General features: G+C 47.2%; 1 protein-coding gene across 2 annotated transcripts in view; it reads left to right on the top strand.

Moving 5' to 3' along the window:
- The first annotated feature begins 387 nt into the window (after positions 1-387).
- The window catches only part of CLPX (caseinolytic mitochondrial matrix peptidase chaperone subunit X), an 89,073-nt gene continuing 71,150 nt past the window's right edge, over positions 388-18,310 (top strand). For both annotated transcript variants that reach the window (XM_082255403.1, XM_082255402.1), the window contains exon 1: positions 388-594. In XM_082255403.1, the coding sequence (XP_082111529.1) occupies positions 537-594 (58 nt within the window). In that variant the 5' untranslated portion in view covers positions 388-536. The remainder of the gene's footprint in view (positions 595-18,310) is intronic.

Genomic DNA, 18,310 nt, shown 5'->3' with positions numbered 1-18,310 from the left:
AGCCCCGCCCACACTTTGGTCGAGTCACTCCTAGCCTTCCCCCGTGAACATTGACAGGCAGCTCCGCCCACACATCGGCCGAATCGCTCTTACGCCCGCCCACTCCATTTTTCCATTGACGACCTCTAACCCCGCCTACACCTCAGCCGAGACATTCCTAGCCCCGCCCTCTGTGCTCTTTAAGGACACCTAGCCCCGCCTACACCATGGAGTCCCTCTTAGGCCCGCCTTCTCTTTGGTCCGTGCACATTGAAGACCTCTAGCCCCGCCCACACTTTAGCCGAGTTACATATTGACAGGTAGCTCCGCCCACACATGGCCGAGTCATCCTCCTTCGTCACGCTGAGGACACCTAACCCCGCCCACACCTCAGCGGAGTCACGTGAACGTGACGTTGTGAAAGGTCCTGTGGCCCGCTCCGCCTTCGGATCCCTGTGAGGCCCGGAGCGTTTGTTTTTCCTCAGGAAGCTGGCCGTGTGAGCGTCTTCCCTGCCCGGACACCCCGAACCCTTCAGTCCGCCAACTACGGCGGGACCATGTCCGGCCCCGGCTGTTCCTGCGCCGCCAGAATCATCAGCTGCTGCCTGCACCGAGGTGAGGAGACAGGCGGAGACCTTCCCTTCTCCCCTGACAGGGAGCTGACAGCCGGCTGTGTACAGGCCGTACCTGGGCCGGTGTGAGGGGGGTGGGGGCCCTCAGAGGCCTTCCAGTGTACGCTGACTGGACGGGTTTATTTTTTATATAATAAAATAAACTTTATTTATAAACTAACAAATGTACAAAACAGGTATTGCTGGGAGGGAGCTTCTCACTGATGACACCCAGGAGGACGGTGTACATGGGACGCCCAGTGTGTGACGTCAGCCATCTGTCCCAGGGAGACCAGTGTGTGATGTCATCCGATCTGTCCCAGAGAGACCAGTGTGTGATGTCATCCATCTGTAGTCCCAGGGAGACCAGTGTGTGATGTCATCCGATCTGTCCCAGGGAGCCCAGTGTGTGATGTCATCCATCTGTAGTCCCAGGGAGCCCAGTGTGTGATGTCATCCGATCTGTAATCCCAGGGAGACCAGTGTGTGATGTCATCCGATCTGTAATCCCAGGGAGACCAGTGTGTGATGTCATCCGATCTGTAATCCCAGGGAGACCAGTGTGTGATGTCATCCGATCTGTAGTCCCAGGGAGACCAGTGTGTGATGTCATCCATCTGTAGTCCCAGGGACACCAGTGTGTGATGTCATCCATCTGTCCCAGGGAGACCAGTGTGTGATGTCATCCGATCTGTAATCCCAGGGAGACCAGTGTGTGATGTCATCCGATCTGTAGTCCCAGGGAGACCAGTGTGTGATGTCATCCATCTGTAGTCCCAGGGACACCAGTGTGTGATGTCATCCATCTGTCCCAGGGAGACCAGTGTGTGATGTCATCCGATCTGTAGTCTCAGAGAGACCAGTGTGTGATGTCATCCATCTGTCCCAGGGAGACCAGTGTGTGATGTCATCCATCTGTCCCAGGGAGACCAGTGTGTGATGTCATCCGATCTGTAATCCCAGGGAGACCAGTGTGTGATGTCATCCGATCTGTAATCCCAGGGAGACCAGTGTGTGATGTCATCCATATGTAGTCCAGGGAGACCAGTGTGTGATGTCATCCATCTGTCCCAGGGAGACCAGTGTGTGATGTCATCCGATCTGTAGTCTCAGAGAGACCAGTGTGTGATGTCATCCGATCTGTAGTCTCAGAGAGACCAGTGTGTGATGTCATCCGATCTGTAGTCTCAGAGAGACCAGTGTGTGATGTCATCCGATCTGTAGTCTCAGAGAGACCAGTGTGTGATGTCATCCGATCTGTAGTCTCAGAGAGACCAGTGTGTGATGTCATCCATCTGTCCCAGGGACACCAGTGTGTGATGTCATCCATCTGTCCCAGGGAGACCAGTGTGTGATGTCATCCGATCAGTCCCAGGGAGACCAGTGTGTGATGTCATCCATCTGTCCCAGGGAGACCAGTGTGTGATGTCATCCGATCTGTAATCCCAGGGAGACCAGTGTGTGATGTCATCCGATCTGTAATCCCAGGGAGACCAGTGTGTGATGTCATCCGATCTGTAATCCCAGGGAGACCAGTGTGTGATGTCATCCGATCTGTAATCCCAGGGAGACCAGTGTGTGATGTCATCCGATCTGTAATCCCAGGGAGACCAGTGTGTGATGTCATCCGATCTGTAATCCCAGGGAGACCAGTGTGTGATGTCATCCGATCTGTAATCCCAGGGAGACCAGTGTGTGATGTCATCCGATCTGTAGTCCCAGGGAGACCAGTGTGTGATGTCATCCGATCTGTAGTCCCAGGGAGACCAGTGTGTGATGTCATCCATCTGTCCCAGGGAGACCAGTGTGTGATGTCATCCATCTGTAGTCCCAGGGACACCAGTGTGTGATGTCATCCATCTGTCCCAGGGAGACCAGTGTGTGATGTCATCCATCTGTCCCAGGGAGACCAGTGTGTGATGTCATCCGATCTGTAGTCTCAGAGAGACCAGTGTGTGATGTCATCCATCTGTCCCAGGGAGACCAGTGTGTGATGTCATCCATCTGTCCCAGGGAGACCAGTGTGTGATGTCATCCGATCTGTAATCCCAGGGAGACCAGTGTGTGATGTCATCTGATCTGTAATCCCAGGGAGACCAGTGTGTGATGTCATCCATATGTAGTCCAGGGAGACCAGTGTGTGATGTCATCCATCTGTCCCAGGGAGACCAGTGTGTGATGTCATCCATCTGTCCCAGGGAGACCAGTGTGTGATGTCATCCGATCTGTAGTCTCAGAGAGACCAGTGTGTGATGTCATCCATCTGTAGTCTCAGAGAGACCAGTGTGTGATGTCATCCATCTGTCCCAGGGAGCCCAGTGTGTGATGTCATCCATCTGTCCCAGGGAGCCCAGTGTGTGATGTCATCCATCTGTCCCAGGGAGCCCAGTGTGTGATGTCATCCATCTGTCCCAGGGAGCCCAGTGTGTGATGTCATCCATCTGTCCCAGGGAGCCCAGTGTGTGATGTCATCCATCTGTCCCAGGGAGCCCAGTGTGTGATGTCATCCATCTGTCCCAGGGAGCCCAGTGTGTGATGTCATCCATCTGTCCCAGGGAATCCAGTGTGTGATGTCATCCATCTGTCCCAGGGAATCCAGTGTGTGATGTCATCCATATGTAGTCCAGGGAGACCAATGTGTGATGTCATCCATCTGTCCCAGGGAGACAAGTGTGTGATGTCATCTGATCTGTAATCCCAGGGAGACCAGTGTGTGATGTCATCCATCTGTCCCAGGGAGACCAGTGTGTGATGTCATCCATCTGTCCCAGGGAGACCAGTGTGTGATGTCATCCATCTGTCCCAGGGAGCCCAGTGTGTGATGTCATCCATCTGTCCCAGGGAGCCCAGTGTGTGATGTCATCCATCTGTCCCAGGGAGACCAGTGTGTGATGTCATCCGATCTGTAATCCCAGGGAGACCAGTGTGTGATGTCATCCATCTGTCCCCGGGAGACCAGTGTGTGATGTCATCCATCTGTCCCCGGGAGACCAGTGTGTGATGTCATCCGATCTGTAATCCCAGGGAGACCAGTGTGTGATGTCATCCGATCTGTAATCCCAGGGAGACCAGTGTGTGATGTCATCCGATCTGTAATCCCAGGGAGACCAGTGTGTGATGTCATCCGATCTGTAATCCCAGGGAGACCAGTGTGTGATGTCATCCGATCTGTAGTCCAGGGAGACCAGTGTGTGATGTCATCCATCTGTAGTCCAGAGAGCCCAGGGTGTGTGCGCAGGAGTGTCCATGCACCGTGCAACCTACTAGAAATTGCCCATACATCGCACAATCCCCTCTTATAGATTGTCTGCTCACCCCTGCAATCTCCTACAGATCTTCACACAGCTGTCATAGATAAGTCTGTTTGATTGCATGGAAATTCATTTTATAGTGTAATGCCCCCCCCCCCCCATATCACAATGTCTCTGTTGGACTTCTCCCTTGTGTTTTTAAAGTCCCTATGAGACTGCCCCATACACCCCCCATCTTAGGTTTTCCCATGTGTGCCTTCCTTAAATCAGGTGCCCTCCTTACAGTACCTTAGGTATGTGTGCCAATGAGAACACCCTCCTAAATCAAGAATTCCTATGGGAATACCCCCCCCCCCCTTACACCAGGTACCCCATTCCCCCAATGGGAAAGTAGCCGCTCAGGTGCACACAATTAAACCTTCAAAGGTCAGGTACACATCCAGTCTGCGGTCAGAGCAGATCCGAACACCAGAGAAGTTTTGATCGCACTCCGACATAGAAGGTAAAAAATTTACTTTGAGTAAAAATATATCCAAATATTGCAAACATAATGGACATAACCGACCGATAACCCCCCCCCCCCCCTGATATATTAGGCTTTCCCAAGAGAGTCCCCACCCTATGTCATGTGACCCCCCCCCCCCATCCCTTTGCAACAGAAGCGCCTCGGTTGGAGTACACCTCTTACTTCAGGCATCCCCCACCCCCCCACTCTTATTTCAGATGCCCGTTTGGATCAGGTGGGTCCCCCCCCACCCCCATATATTGAGGTTTCAAAATATATACCTCAATATATGGTGGTGGGGGAGCACACCTTATCCAAATGGGCATCTGAAATAAGAGTGGGGGGGATGCCTGATGGAAGGAGTGTACTTCAACGGAGGCGCTTTTGTTGCAAAAGGATGAGGGGGGGGGGGCTTATGGGAAAACCGGATTTATGGTGGGAGATTATCTCCTACCATAAATCCGTTTTTCCCATGAGAATCCCCCCCCCCCCCCCCCCCATTATCCCTTTGCAACAGAAGCGCCTCCATTGGAGTACACCCCTTACATCAGGCATCCCCCCCCCACACTCTTATTTCAGGTTTCCCTATAAGAGTATCCTCAGGAGAATGTATTACATCAGGCATGTTCGGGGGATCCCAGTGTGTGTTCAGGGAGTGCATCAAAAAGAATCAGGTGATTTCCCATGGGAGCGCCCACCCCCTTTGCATCAGATTATTATCTCCCCACCGTGCATTTGGTGCCCCCCCCCCCCCCCCCCTGCATCAAACGTCCCTGGAGAGTGTCCCCCTTGTCAGGTGAGTACCCCTTTCATAAACCACCATGAGATTTGCACCCTCCGTGTGTCAGGTGTGCCCCCCCCCCGTTACATCAGGTGTGCCCCCATGCCTTCTAGCACAAGGCAGGTGTGAATTGAGGGGCAGAGTAGTAAGCTGCAGGTCTGTATGGAGGAAGTTCAATTTCTGACCTCCTGTGATGCTGGGGGCAGGGCACACACATAATGTGGTTGTGGTCCATGGAACCAATGACTGCAGATGAGGGGCGGGGAACCTGCGCTGGGGTCTGGCGGGCGTTCCCGGTAGAACTGTCACTTGGTCTGTCTAGTTATGGGAAATTGTACAATCCGGTTATTCACCGGCCACTTTATTAGGTACACCTTGCTAGTAGTGGGTTGGACCCCCTTTTGCCTTCATTCTTCCTGGCATAGATACAACAAGGTGTTGGAAACGTTCCTCAGATAGATTTTGCTCCATAGTGACATGATAGCATCATGCAGTTGCTGCAGATTTGTTGGCTGCACATCCATGATGCCAATCCCCCGTTCCAACACATCCCAAAGTTGCTCTATTGGATGAGATGTGGTGAGTGTGGAGGCCATTGGAAGACAGTGACCTCATTGTCATGGTGAAGGAACCAGTGGTGAGATGATTGGAGCTTTGTGACATGGTGCATTATCCTGCTGGAAGGAGCCATCAGAAGATGAGGACACTGTAGTCATAAAGGGATGGACATAGTCAGCAACAATACTCAGGGGTTTATCCTAGTGATTCGCTGAATCTTATCAGCCGAAAATGGGGGTTATCAACATTTTTTTGCAGCTCAAGAAAAAGGTGCTGAATAACGTATGCGATTTTGCCATGTTGTTTTTTTTTTATAGGTCATGTGACTCAAAAACCACTTCAAAATGTAACACTGGTGTGTAATGAATGCGTTCTTGTGGCAATTTCAATGCATTTCAACTGGAACGTGCGTGTTTTGTGTTTTTGTATTTTTTTTTTTTCTAACCCAAAAATGCAGCAAGAAAGATTTTTAACACAACGGAAGCGCAACGGACCAGTGTGAAGACATACATAGAATTTAAAGGGATGCATTTTTCTTGAGCTTTTTGTGTGCTGATAATGGCCGACAATCTATTCATTTAAGTTCATGTAATTGTATAAATTGTGTGTATGTATAATATAAATATATATTATGCAGGATTTATATAGCGCCAACAGTTTGCGCAGCACTTTACAGTGTAGGGGAAGACAATACAGTTACAATACAATTCAATACAGGAGGAATCACAGGGCCCTGTTTGTTTGTGTGTATTATAAAATCACTTTTTTTTTTTTTTGTGATATTTAATCACTGCTGGGTCTTTATATTTTGCTAAAAAGACCGAACTTTTTTTTTTTTTTTTTCCCTTTGTCTTTTTTTTCTTTCTGTCAGTAAATTTTTGTAAATGAGTAATTTTTCTCCTTCACTGTACCCTCATAGGGCACTGATGATCAGTGCCCTGTTTACCTTTACAGGTCTCCCCTGTGAGGAGATGCCGCTGATCGGCTTTCCTCACCACACTTCCGCATTGATGTGATCAGCTGATTACATGGGTAAAGAGCCACGTCATTGGCTCTTTACTGAGATCGGGGGTTGCACCATGTCCTAGGGGAGCGGCCACAATCGCTGTCTGAAAGAGTGGCAGTTTTGGGCGCCGTCCTATGACGTTGTCTCAGAACGAGAGTGCATCCTACCCGCTGTCAGTTCACTCTACGGTGGGTGTGAAGTGGTTAAACGATGCTTAACCACTTTACCGCTGCTCACGTTGATACTACTGCGGCAAAGTGGCTCTTGTAGGTCTGACGACGTAGACCTACCTCGTCAGACCCTCCCCCTTCTAGGCGGCGCGCTCCCGCTGTATTCAGTCACAGCGGGAGTCGGGCCAGGGGAGGAGCGGCGATCGCCACTGCTCTTCCCCGATCGTCAGGGAATCGAGTGTGGAGATCCGCCCGCTTGTGTAAACAAAGCGGGCGGATCTCCTAAGTGACAGGCAGTGACAGATTGCAGGATTCAGCATAGCTGGACATCCGATCTGTCCCTGTGTCACACAGTCCCCTCCCCCCACACACGTTAGTAAGTACCAGGCATACATTAACCCCTCCCTCTCCAATAAAATTAACCCCTTCCCTGCCAGTGTATTTTTACAGTAACAGTGCATATATATAGCACTGATTACTGTAGAAATGTCACTGGTACCCCCAAAAGTGTCAAAAATGTCAGTCAAGGGTCCGATCTGTCTGCCGCAATGTCGCAGTCCCGCAAAAAAAAATCGCAGATCGCCGGTATTACTCGTTAAAAAAAAAAAACACCAAAAATGACAAAAATCTTTCCCTTAGTAAACGCAATAACTTTTGCACAAACCAATCAAAATACGCTTATTGTGATTTTTTTTTTTTTTTTTTTTACCAAACATAGGTAGCAGAAAACAAATTGGCCAAAAATTTAAAAAAATTTTGATTTTTACATTTTTGGGGGGGGGGGGGGGGGGAATTTCATATAAAAAAATATTTTTTCATAATTTAAGCTCTTTTTTTGTTTATAGCGCAAAAAGTAAAAATCGCACAGGTGATCAAATACCTCCAAAAGAAAGCTCTGTTTGTGGGAAAAAAAAGACGTAAATTTCGTTTGGGTACGGCGTCGCATGACCGCGTAATTGTCAGTTAAATTCGCACAGTGCCGAATCGCAAAAAGTGGCCTGGACGTAAGACAGCAAAATCCTCCGGTGGTAAAGTGGTTAATTGGTACTAAGGGGCCCAAAGTGTACCGAGAATTTCCCCCACACCATTACACCACCACCACCAGCCTGAACCATTACCCCCCTCCCCCCACACCATTACACCACCACCACCAGCCTGAACCGGTGATACAAGGCAGGATGGATCCATGCGCCAAATTCTGACCCTACCATCTGAATGTCGCAGCTGAAATCTCAACTCATCAGACCAGGCAATGCTTTTTCTAATCTTCTATTGTCCAATTTTGGTGAGCCTGTGAGAATTGTAGCCTCAGTTTCCTGTTCTCAACTGACAGGCGTGGCACCCGGTGTGGTCTTCTGCTGCTGTAGCCCATCTGCTTCAAGGTTGGATGTGTTGTGCATTCATAGATGGTATTCTGTATACCTTGGATGTAACGAGTGGTTATTTGAGTAAAGCCCCGTACACAGGCAACGATTGTTGGCCGTGAATTTTCGGGCAACGTCTGATCGGCTGATTGTCGGCTTGTTAGTATGATGCTTCCAACAACCGACTGCGACTTTTCGGCCGAACAAAATCTGGTGTGCATGCTATAAAATTTTTGTTGGCCGTCAACAGAACGGCCGATTTTCCGTCAGTCAGTACAGATTTCAGCAGACAAAAATCTGATGAGCAAGACTGGGCATGCTCAGAGAAGAAAAAACACACGGAAAGTAAACCAGAACATGACATCACTTCTGAAGTTGGTTGTTGTTGGCCGACAAAATTCGTGTGCAGTCTAGAGCACATTCCAACCAACACAACAACACTGGACAAAAGATGGACGATCAGTCGGCCAACAATCTTTGCGTGTGTACAAGGCTTTACTGTTGTCTTTATATCATCTGGAACCAGTCTGCTCATTCTCCTCTGACCTCTACAAGGCATTTTCCTCCACACAACTGCCACTCACTGGATATTTTCTCCTTTTCCCACCATTCTCTGTAAACCCGAGAGATGGTTGTGCGTCAAAATCCCAGTAGATCAGCAGTTTTTGAAATACTCAGACCAGCCTTTCTGGCACCAACAACCATGCCACGTTTCAAAGCCCATTAAATCCCCTTTCTTCCCCATTCTGATGCTCAGTTTGAACCCCAGCAAGTCGTCTTCACCACGTCTAGATTCATAAATGCATTCGGTTGCTATTGAATTGGGTGATTAGCAATTTGTGTTACCAAGCATTTGAACAGGTGTACCCAATAAAGTGGCCGGTGTTTGTTGTACTTTCACATCTCTCCCTGCCCTCAAGTAGCTTACAATGTAAGGTCCCCATCTCGCATTAATGAATACACATACTAGGGACAATTAGACAGGAGTTCATTAACCTACCAGCATGTCTTTGGCATGTGGGAGGAAACCGGAGTACCCGGAGGAAACCCACGCAGGCACAGGAAGAAGGAAGAACATGCAAACTCCAGGCAGGTAGTGTCATGGTTGGGATTTGAACCGACAACCCCCTAGTGCTGGCAGGTGGATGCACTAACCACAAAAAGAATGACCGGTCTTCAGGTCCTGGTATAGCCTACAGCACATCTGCAGGTGATTTCCCATTAATGCAGAAGGATGAGAAGGCTTGGGATCTCCCTGATGGGGAAACCCTATAACTGTGTGGTGGTGGGGGGGGGGGGGGGGGGTAGGTCTGTGTCACAAGTGCCTTCCAGGGAACCAGAAAGTGGATGCAAAATAGAGAAGTAAATCAAAAACGTTTTTGAAATCCGTATGTGCTGGTTTCACAGCAGCATGCAATGATACATTCTGGGTGGGGGTGGGAGAGGAGTCGTGCTGGCTCCCATTGTTGGCAGGGGGCCTCGACTGCGGCTCCCATTGTTGGCAGGGGGACCTCGACTGCGGCTCCCATTGTTGGCGGGGGGGGGCTTCGACTGCGGCTCCCATTGTTGGCGGGGGGGGGCTTCGACTGCGGCTCCCATTGTTGGCGGGGGGGGCCTCGACTGCGGCTCCCATTGTTGGCGAGGGGGGCTTCGACTGCGGCTCCCATTGTTGGCGGGGGGGGGGCCTCGACTGCGGCTCCCATTGTTGGCGAGGGGGGCCTGGACGGCGGCTCCCATTGTTGGCGAGGGGGGCCTGGACGGCGGCTCCCATTGTTGGCGGGGGGGCCTGGACGGCGGCTGCCATTGTTGGCGGGGGGGCCTAGACGGCGGCTGCCATTGTTGGCGCGGGGGGGCCTCGACGGCGGCTGCCATTGTTGGCGCGGGGGGGCCTCGACGGCGGCTGCCATTGTTGGCGCGGGGGGGCCTCGACGGCGGCTCCCATTGTTGGCGAGGGGGGGGCGCCTCGACGGCTGCTCCCATTTTTGGCGGAGGGGCCTTGACCGCAGACATGGATAGGGGTGTAATTGTAAATTAAAAGTTTGTATTCGTTTTTCCATCAACTTGCATGTTAAATGTTTGTTCTGTATGAATTTTATGAATGAGGCAAAATCAAATGTTTCCTGGCTGTTCTCTGAAGATCAAATATGTGAATAGTAGAAAATGTCAGTAAATGGGGCCCCATCTAGTGACTGAAATGCCGTATTTTTTTCCCATTTACACATTTCTGCAGAGCATACTGTAGCTGGAGAACATTCGATTTTTAGCCATATTGTAGTTTAAGTTAATGAACAGCTGTGTATTTAACATTATTAAAGCGGAGTTCCACCCAAAAGTGGAACTTCTGCTCTTTTGCTCCCCCCCCCCCCCTCTCCGGTGCCACATTTGGCAACTTTTTCAGGAGGGAAGGGGGGGGGGGGGAACGGGTATCTGTTTTTTACAATTAACCGTTCCCCACTTCCAGGATACGGCGCCGCTGCGCTGCCCCTCAGAAGTTCGGCCCCCTCCTTTGCCTCCGAGCCAATAGGAATTTGCAGCGCGCTTCACACATGCATAGTAGGGACCCGCCCGTGAAGCCGCAAGGCTTCACTGCTTGGTTCCCTTACCGGCAATGGTGACGGCAGCATCTGACAGCCAATGGAAACATGCCGACATCGCTGGACTCCAGGACAGGTAAGTGTCCTAATATTAAGTCAGCAGCTACAGTATGTACAGTGTGTAGCTGCTGACTTTTAATTTTTGAAGGGGGAGGCTGAAACCCACTTTAAGTATTCTTGCATGGCAAGACCACTTAGTGTTATCCCACATATATATTCTTATTATTATAGCCAAATTTACCACCTTAACTCCTCCCACAGTTTTTACAGTACATAGACAGTAATATACCGAACGTGTGGGTTGTTCCGATTGGTGTGCTATTACTTTGTGGAACGGTTAATGAAATATCGGCGTTTTTATGGGGAAATTGGTCCCATAGGAATGAATGGCGGAATGTTCAAAACTAGAGTGGGAGCTGAAAAATCAGGGCATGATTTCTAAACTGCCACCACTCCCTCATTTTCACCTACACAAATCTCATATCAAAACATTCAGCCATCCCTGGAGCCACTAAAAATGTCCGTGGCTAAGCCATAGTCCTTATAGTTTTCACAATTTCTTAACTGCTACCACACCGCACGCCGCGCACCCCCCCCCCCCCCCCCCACACGGCAAGAACACTTCACACAATTTCCCCGGAAATTGTAAGTTTTCTAGTTTATTATTATTATTAGTACTACACTAGATGCACATTAATGATAGAGAAATGTGTAGAAGGTGCCGCTGTGCTGGCAAAAAAAAGAAAAATACTATTCCTATGTAAACTGCAAGTGCCTCATCCATGGTCTCCTCCCTTGGTATCGGTGTTAAAGTGGGGTACACAAATCTGCAGAAAATTCCCGTCCGAGGTAAAATCGTACGATTTTTGTCTAGTGTGTACACAACTTTGAGCAGCCGACGCCGACATTTTTAACGAAAGGGAGACAAAACACCAAAATTTTTATCGTCCGTCCCCAGACATCCAATTTTCATTTAATGTATATGCAGTACGTTCGCGGTAAATAAAATCGAAAGACCGCGCATGATCTGAAGTTGCTGACTATCCAGAAGTCTAGGAACAAATGTCACAAAAAAAAAAAAAAAAAAAATCGGATGAGAAATTTTGTGAACATTTTATGCACTGTCAACTAAAAACTGTTATGACCGCTGAGCAAGAGAGAAAAATCGGATGAGATTTCATCCGATTTCCATCAAGTGTGTTACCAGCCTTAGTTGTGTGCAGTGGGGGGAGATTTACCAAAACTGGAGAGTGCAAAATCTGGTGCAGCTCTGCATAGAAACCAATCAGCTTCTAACTTCAGCTTCTACAAATTAACCTTTGACTGTGGAAAATGATTGATTTTTATGCACTCCCCCATTTTTTTTTTTTTAGGAAATCAATCCCATTGGGTCAGTTTGTGAAAGCTGGTGTAATACAAGGCCGACTGAAGCAATCATATTTTAGCCTCTTTGTTTCCTGAGAAGTACAAGGAAAGGGAAATAAGAAACCTGTTTGGCTGTTACAGTTGTGTTGTTCCAATTATCATCGGTCCTTGGTGACAGGCAGTCTGTTTACAAGCTCAGCTGGGATTTATGGGCTTGATAATGTCTGTGTTGAAACCCAAGTCACATGATTGAAGTGTCCCTGGAGCTGTCACCGCTCGGTGTCTCTCTAGTCTTATGTCACATTTATAACCTTTGGACATTTTACCAAACTACACACACTTATATTCTGTGTGTGTGTGTATGTGTATATGTATATATATATATTGTGTGTGTGTGTGTGTGGTATGTATGTGTGTGTGATATATATATATATATATATATCACCTCCCTCCCCCCCCCCCCCCCCCCCCAATTTTCCAGTTAAACATAGGTTTTGGGCTATACTTGCTGTTTAAGACTACCCTTGCCTCATATTTACCTCTTCTTGCTGGTGTAATATTGGGGTCTTATCTAGTAGCTGTTTACTCCCATTAATCGATCAGTCTGCTGGATGTGCGGTAATACTGTATGTACCGTAGCTTCAGCTACATACAGTTTACCGCACTGAGCCAATCACAGCGAGCGACGTATTCTATTAATGAATACAGAGTCAGAGAGGCGGGCTGATGTTACAACCTCTGACTCGGCCAATCCAAGCTGGCTTTGTTTTCATTAATAGAATACATCGCTCGCTGTGATTGGCTCAGTGCGGTAAAATGTATGTAGCTGAAGCTACGGCTGACCGATAAGGAAACGTTCGTTTTGGATCAGCTTGGCCCAAACGAACTATGTAAATTAGTCCTAATCCTGGAGTTCTCTTAAGGTTCACACTTTATACTACACATATAAGATGGACCCCCCCCCCCAATTTTTTGGGATGTTTTTAAGGTTAAAAAATCTTCTACACTGGCATATACGAGAGAGAGAGAGAGAGATGTATACAGGCATACACCGCTTTAAGTACACTCACTTTACGTACACTCGCGAGTACAGACACAGCCTGGTCAGCTTGGCATTGCACTACTCCCGGTTTTTAACCACTTAAGCCCCGGAAGATTTTACCCCCTTCCTGACCAGGGGGTATTTTGCGATTCGGCACTGCGTGACTTTAACGGACAATTGCGCAGTCGTGCGACGCTGTACCTAAATGAATTTGGCGTCCTTTTTTTCCCACAAACAGAGCTTTCTTTTGGTGGTATTTGATCACCTGTGCAATTTTTTTTTTGATCACGCGCTATAAACAAAAAAAGAGCGTCAATTTTGCAAAAATAGCAATATTTTTCACCTTTTTTATATGAAATTCCCCCCAAAAAAAATGTAAAAATCAAAATTTTTTAACATTTTCGGCCAATTTGTTTTATGCTACCTATGTTTGGTAAAAAAAATCGCAAAAAGCGTATTTTGATTGGTTTGCGCAAAAGTAATCGCATTTACTAACAAAGGGAAAGATTTTTGTCTTTTTTTTTTTTTTAACGCGTAATGGCGGCGATCTACAAATTTTTTTTTTTTTTTTTTTTTTTTTTTTTTTTTTTGCGGTACTGCGACATTGGGGCGGACAGATCGGACCCTTGACTGACATTTTTGACACTTTTGGGGTTACCAGTGACATTTCTACAGTAATCAGTGCTATACATATGCACTGTTACTGTAAAAATACACTGGTAGTGAAGGGGTTAACTTTATTTGGGAGGGAGGGGCTGTGTGTGTCCCTAGGGGCGTGCTTTCTACTGTGATTGGCTGTGGCTTCAGCTGTAAGGACACTGATCAACAGATCTACATAGTAGATCCGTGTGATCAGTGTCTTTACAGCGAGGAGAATGACAGGTGGGTTGTTTACACAAGCTGCCTGACATTCTCCCTCTCCCCCGCCGATCGCTGAGTGACCGGCGGACATCGGGTCCGCTGGTCACATGCGCGGGGGGGTCCGTGACCACGCGAGAGCGCGCCTCCGGCGGCGCACGCTCGCTCCCTAGACCCTCACAAGCAAGCGACGTAGCCCTACGTTAGTTTGCCTGTGAGGGGCTGACCGCCGACGTAGATAGTCGTGCGGCGGTCGGCAAGTGGTTAACATTGACGTCTATGGGAAATCTTGGTCAGCTTGACCTGGCACTACTCCCAAACCATAAGTGACAGGGATAGCAAACTTAGGGAGCACCAAGAGGGGACCCAGGACTACAATATATCCTATTTGTGGCCGGCCAGCTTGCCTAGGTAATCTACTATGTCATAGTCCTCCATCCCCTTAACATGCTCCCCAAGTTTGGTGTCCTTTTCACTTATGGTTTGGGAGCAGTGCCAGGTCAAGCTGACCAAGATTTCCTATACAGCTAGTGTATTTACATGCATTGAGAAGTGAAAAAATGTATTGCTTCACTTTTAAGTACATTTTTCATTTTACATACATGCTCTGGTCCCATTGTGTACTTAAAAGTGGGGTATGCCTGTATAAAGATATCTCTCTCCACGCATGTTTTTTATGAAGAATGATAGAATGAATTATTTTGATTTATTTCTAGATGGCCAGCATAAAAAAAAAATTATGTAACTATTTACACAACACGTGTAGAAATATTAAAAAAAAAAAAAAAAAAAAGCCTGTATAACCAGAAATAAGAATAGTATAGGATTTTTCTGACAGTACAGTTACAATACAACTTTTAATACAAGAGGAATCTGTGTGTGCAAAGCATCCCTACAACTAGCATTGGCATTTCTCCATTGGCATCTCCATAAAGCTGCTCAGCAGAGGGAAGCATGAAGTTCTCTAGAACAGACTTTTTCAACCAGGGTGCCTTAAAGAGGTAGTATCCCGCTTTTTTTTCACTTTTAACTGCAGGTAAGCCTATAATAAGACCTATAATAAGGCTTACCTGTAGGTACAATTAATATCTCCTAAACCGGCACGGTTTAGGAGATATTTGCAGTGCATGCAGCCGCTCACGCACTCTGAAGGTCCGGCGGACCTTCAGCTTCCCTTGCCGGGAGCTTGCCGGAAAATCACTCCCCCGCGCATGCGCAGGAGTGACGTCATCGCGGCTCCGGCCAATCACAGCGCTGGATCCGCCGAACCCGGAAGAGAATGCCGTGGGATCATGGCAGCACCCGCAGCGATGTCCGGGGGTCTGTGTCAGGGCTTCGTTGTAAGGTAAGTAATTCATAATGAGCTAGTATGCGATGCATACTAGCTCATTATGCCTTTTTGTCTTGCAGGGTTTTTTTTTTTTTTTTTTTTTTTTTTTTTTCTGGGTTTACAACCGATTTAAGGTTTCTTTAGGGGTGCCTTGGCAAAAAGCCTAAAACATTTTTAAACAAAAAATTGTATACAAGCCAGCAGGTTTATGAAGCCTGCTTTTTAGTTATGCAAAGCCATGGGTTTTCATTATGCACCATTACGACTTTCTAGACCAGTGTTTCTCCACCCTTTTTTCAGTCGAGGGGCCCCTTTAAAATTATGGAAAATCTCAAGGCACCCTTAAAAGAAATTATGGACCGTCTTGAGGCACCTCATTCTAAAATGTAAAAACGATTCAAATTGTTTTACATAATGCAGCAACATCCACACAAGTAAGACACCCACGTTTTAGAGATGATTTTTTTTTTTCTTCCAAAGGAAATACACTTTTGCAAACTGGAACTGACTAGTATACCAATGTTTCTCTTCTCCCCTCAGTTTTTTTCTCCATTACTCAACGACTTACATCCTCCTTATCAACTGATGTCATTGATCTTTAGGATGCCGGCAGCTAGAAGGTTATAATGGTGCACAATCAAAAACCTGTCGCAGACTTCAACCAAACTCCGGCTTGTATACAATTTTTGGGCAATTTTAGGCATTTTGCCAAGGCCAGTGTTAATTTTGGCAGCAAACTTCAATTTAGTTTTAGTCTTAGGACTAAAATGGCATTTTAGTTTTAGTCCTATTTTAGTCTTCTGCAAGTGTTTTAGTTTTAGTCGTATTTAGTCGACTAAAACTCCAGTGTATTTTAGTCGACTAAAACGCCCTACATTTTAGTCGACTAAAACTCATTTTAGTCCTCTATAATGGAATGGGTGTAGTTCAATTGTAAATTGTAATGCATTATTTAAGCATTTCTCTACAATTTCCAAACTCATTATATACTACTGCTGGTCCTGGAGTGAAAAATCTAATATATATTATTATTTATGCTTTGAGCATGCACCAGTGTTAATTTTTGGCAGCAAATTTCGATTTAGTTTTAGTTATAGTCTTTTGACTAAAATGGCAATTTAGTTTTAGTCGTATTTTAGTCATCTGAATTGTGTTAGTCGACGAAAACGTTTTAGTCTGTTTTAGTCGACGAAATTAACACTGGCCAAGGCACCTTGGTTGAAAAAGGCTGGCATCCTAACAACCATTGACATCATCAATTATTAAGGAGGATGTCTGTTGCCTCCACAGCATCCTTGTTTGACCCTCCTCTGCCCCTCTCTATCAGCACTGGGGTGACGTTAGCTGACTGATGGAGGGAAATTGAGGGAGAAGAGAAACATAGGAATACTAGTCAGTACCAGTGTGCAAAAGTGTTGGAAGAATAAAGCCCTTCTAACGTTGGGTGCCCTACCTGTGGCTGTTACTGCATTATGTAATACTATTACAATTGTTGTTTACATTTACGAATGGGGTGCCTTTGAAATTGTCCATAATTTCAAAGGGTGCCTTGACTGAAAAAAGGTTGAGAAACTCTGCTAGGGCTCTGTGCTGACTTTGGACAATGATAAAACAGAGGACCAACACCCACAGATGACATGGCTCCCCAAATCATCACTGACTGTGGAAGCTTCACACTGGACCTCATCCAACTTGGATTCTGTGCCTCTCCACTCCTCCTCCTTGCGACTTTGAAAAGGTTCCTGCACTACTTTGATGTGACTTGAGTGCCAAGATGTAAAGATGCATCAGTCGCAAACAAAATCGTGCAAATTTGGAGTCTCACAAGTGTGAATGAAATCTTAGTCCCAGGTTTACATGTATGCGATACGAGAACCAGCACAATTCCAGTGCGGGTTCCCGCACCGGGTGTCACCTGCCGGCGGTTCACACATGTCGTCTCGGTAACGTCTCCTTCTTGCGTACCAGACTGGTTCATGTTTCCAGGTTTGAGACTTCCGCCCTGTGCTTCTGAGTCGCGGTGAGCACCGGCGGGCCTGGCTCGGCTCCCGCTTGTACACGGCTCCCCCGACCAGTACTCAACAGGGGTTTGGCTACATTTCACCCAGTGGACCAAGCAGTCATTAGCGATCATCGGACTATACCGGTCTGGTACAGTAACCGCTTTTATCGACTTCAATTCTATTTTATCTTTGACATTTTCCAATAAATGGTCTATTATATCCATTGTTTATCAGCCTCCTGATGATGCCAAAATCCGGACAGCGCTGTTGCTTGCTTGTTGGATGGTTATCTGTACTAATCTAGACAGCTACATTGATTTGATTTGGGATTTCTCTCAGTACAGGTGCCTCATTGCTAGCGCTGGAACGTTTGTTGTATAATGCAAAGTTAATGACTACCCCCCCCCCCCCCCCCTCCTCCTAGATCGCAGTGCGAACTGCCAAATGGTGCCCGAATCGGATCTTGTGGGTGAACACCCGTGTTATTCTGATTCCAGTGTGGACCAAAAAAAGGGTCCTGCACCATTTTGGTGTGAATGCAATGCAAATTCAGCCATACAATGTGTATGGCTGAATTGGCATCGCACGTGATCTGCACAGCAGTGCAATGCGAATTACACGTGATGTATAACATCGCAGCAGTGTGAATGGAGCCTTAAGCCCCGTACACACGATCAGATTATCGAACGATCTGTCGTCCGTTTTTTGTGGCATGCTTGTCTGATGTGGAAAGTAAAGGAGGTTTTTTTCATACGAATTTTCCCGTACGACAGAATTCTACTTCAGAAGTGATGTCATGTGTTGGATTGCTTTGTATGTGTTCTTTCGTCTCTGAGCATGCCTAGTCTTGCTCTTAAGATTTTTTTTTTCCGTGGAAATCTGTACTAATGAGA

Source organism: Pelophylax lessonae, assembly GCF_965119305.1.
Source record: "Pelophylax lessonae genome assembly, chromosome: 4".
NCBI lineage: Eukaryota > Metazoa > Chordata > Amphibia > Anura > Ranidae > Pelophylax > Pelophylax lessonae.
This window is presented reverse-complemented; position numbering and strand designations above follow the sequence as displayed.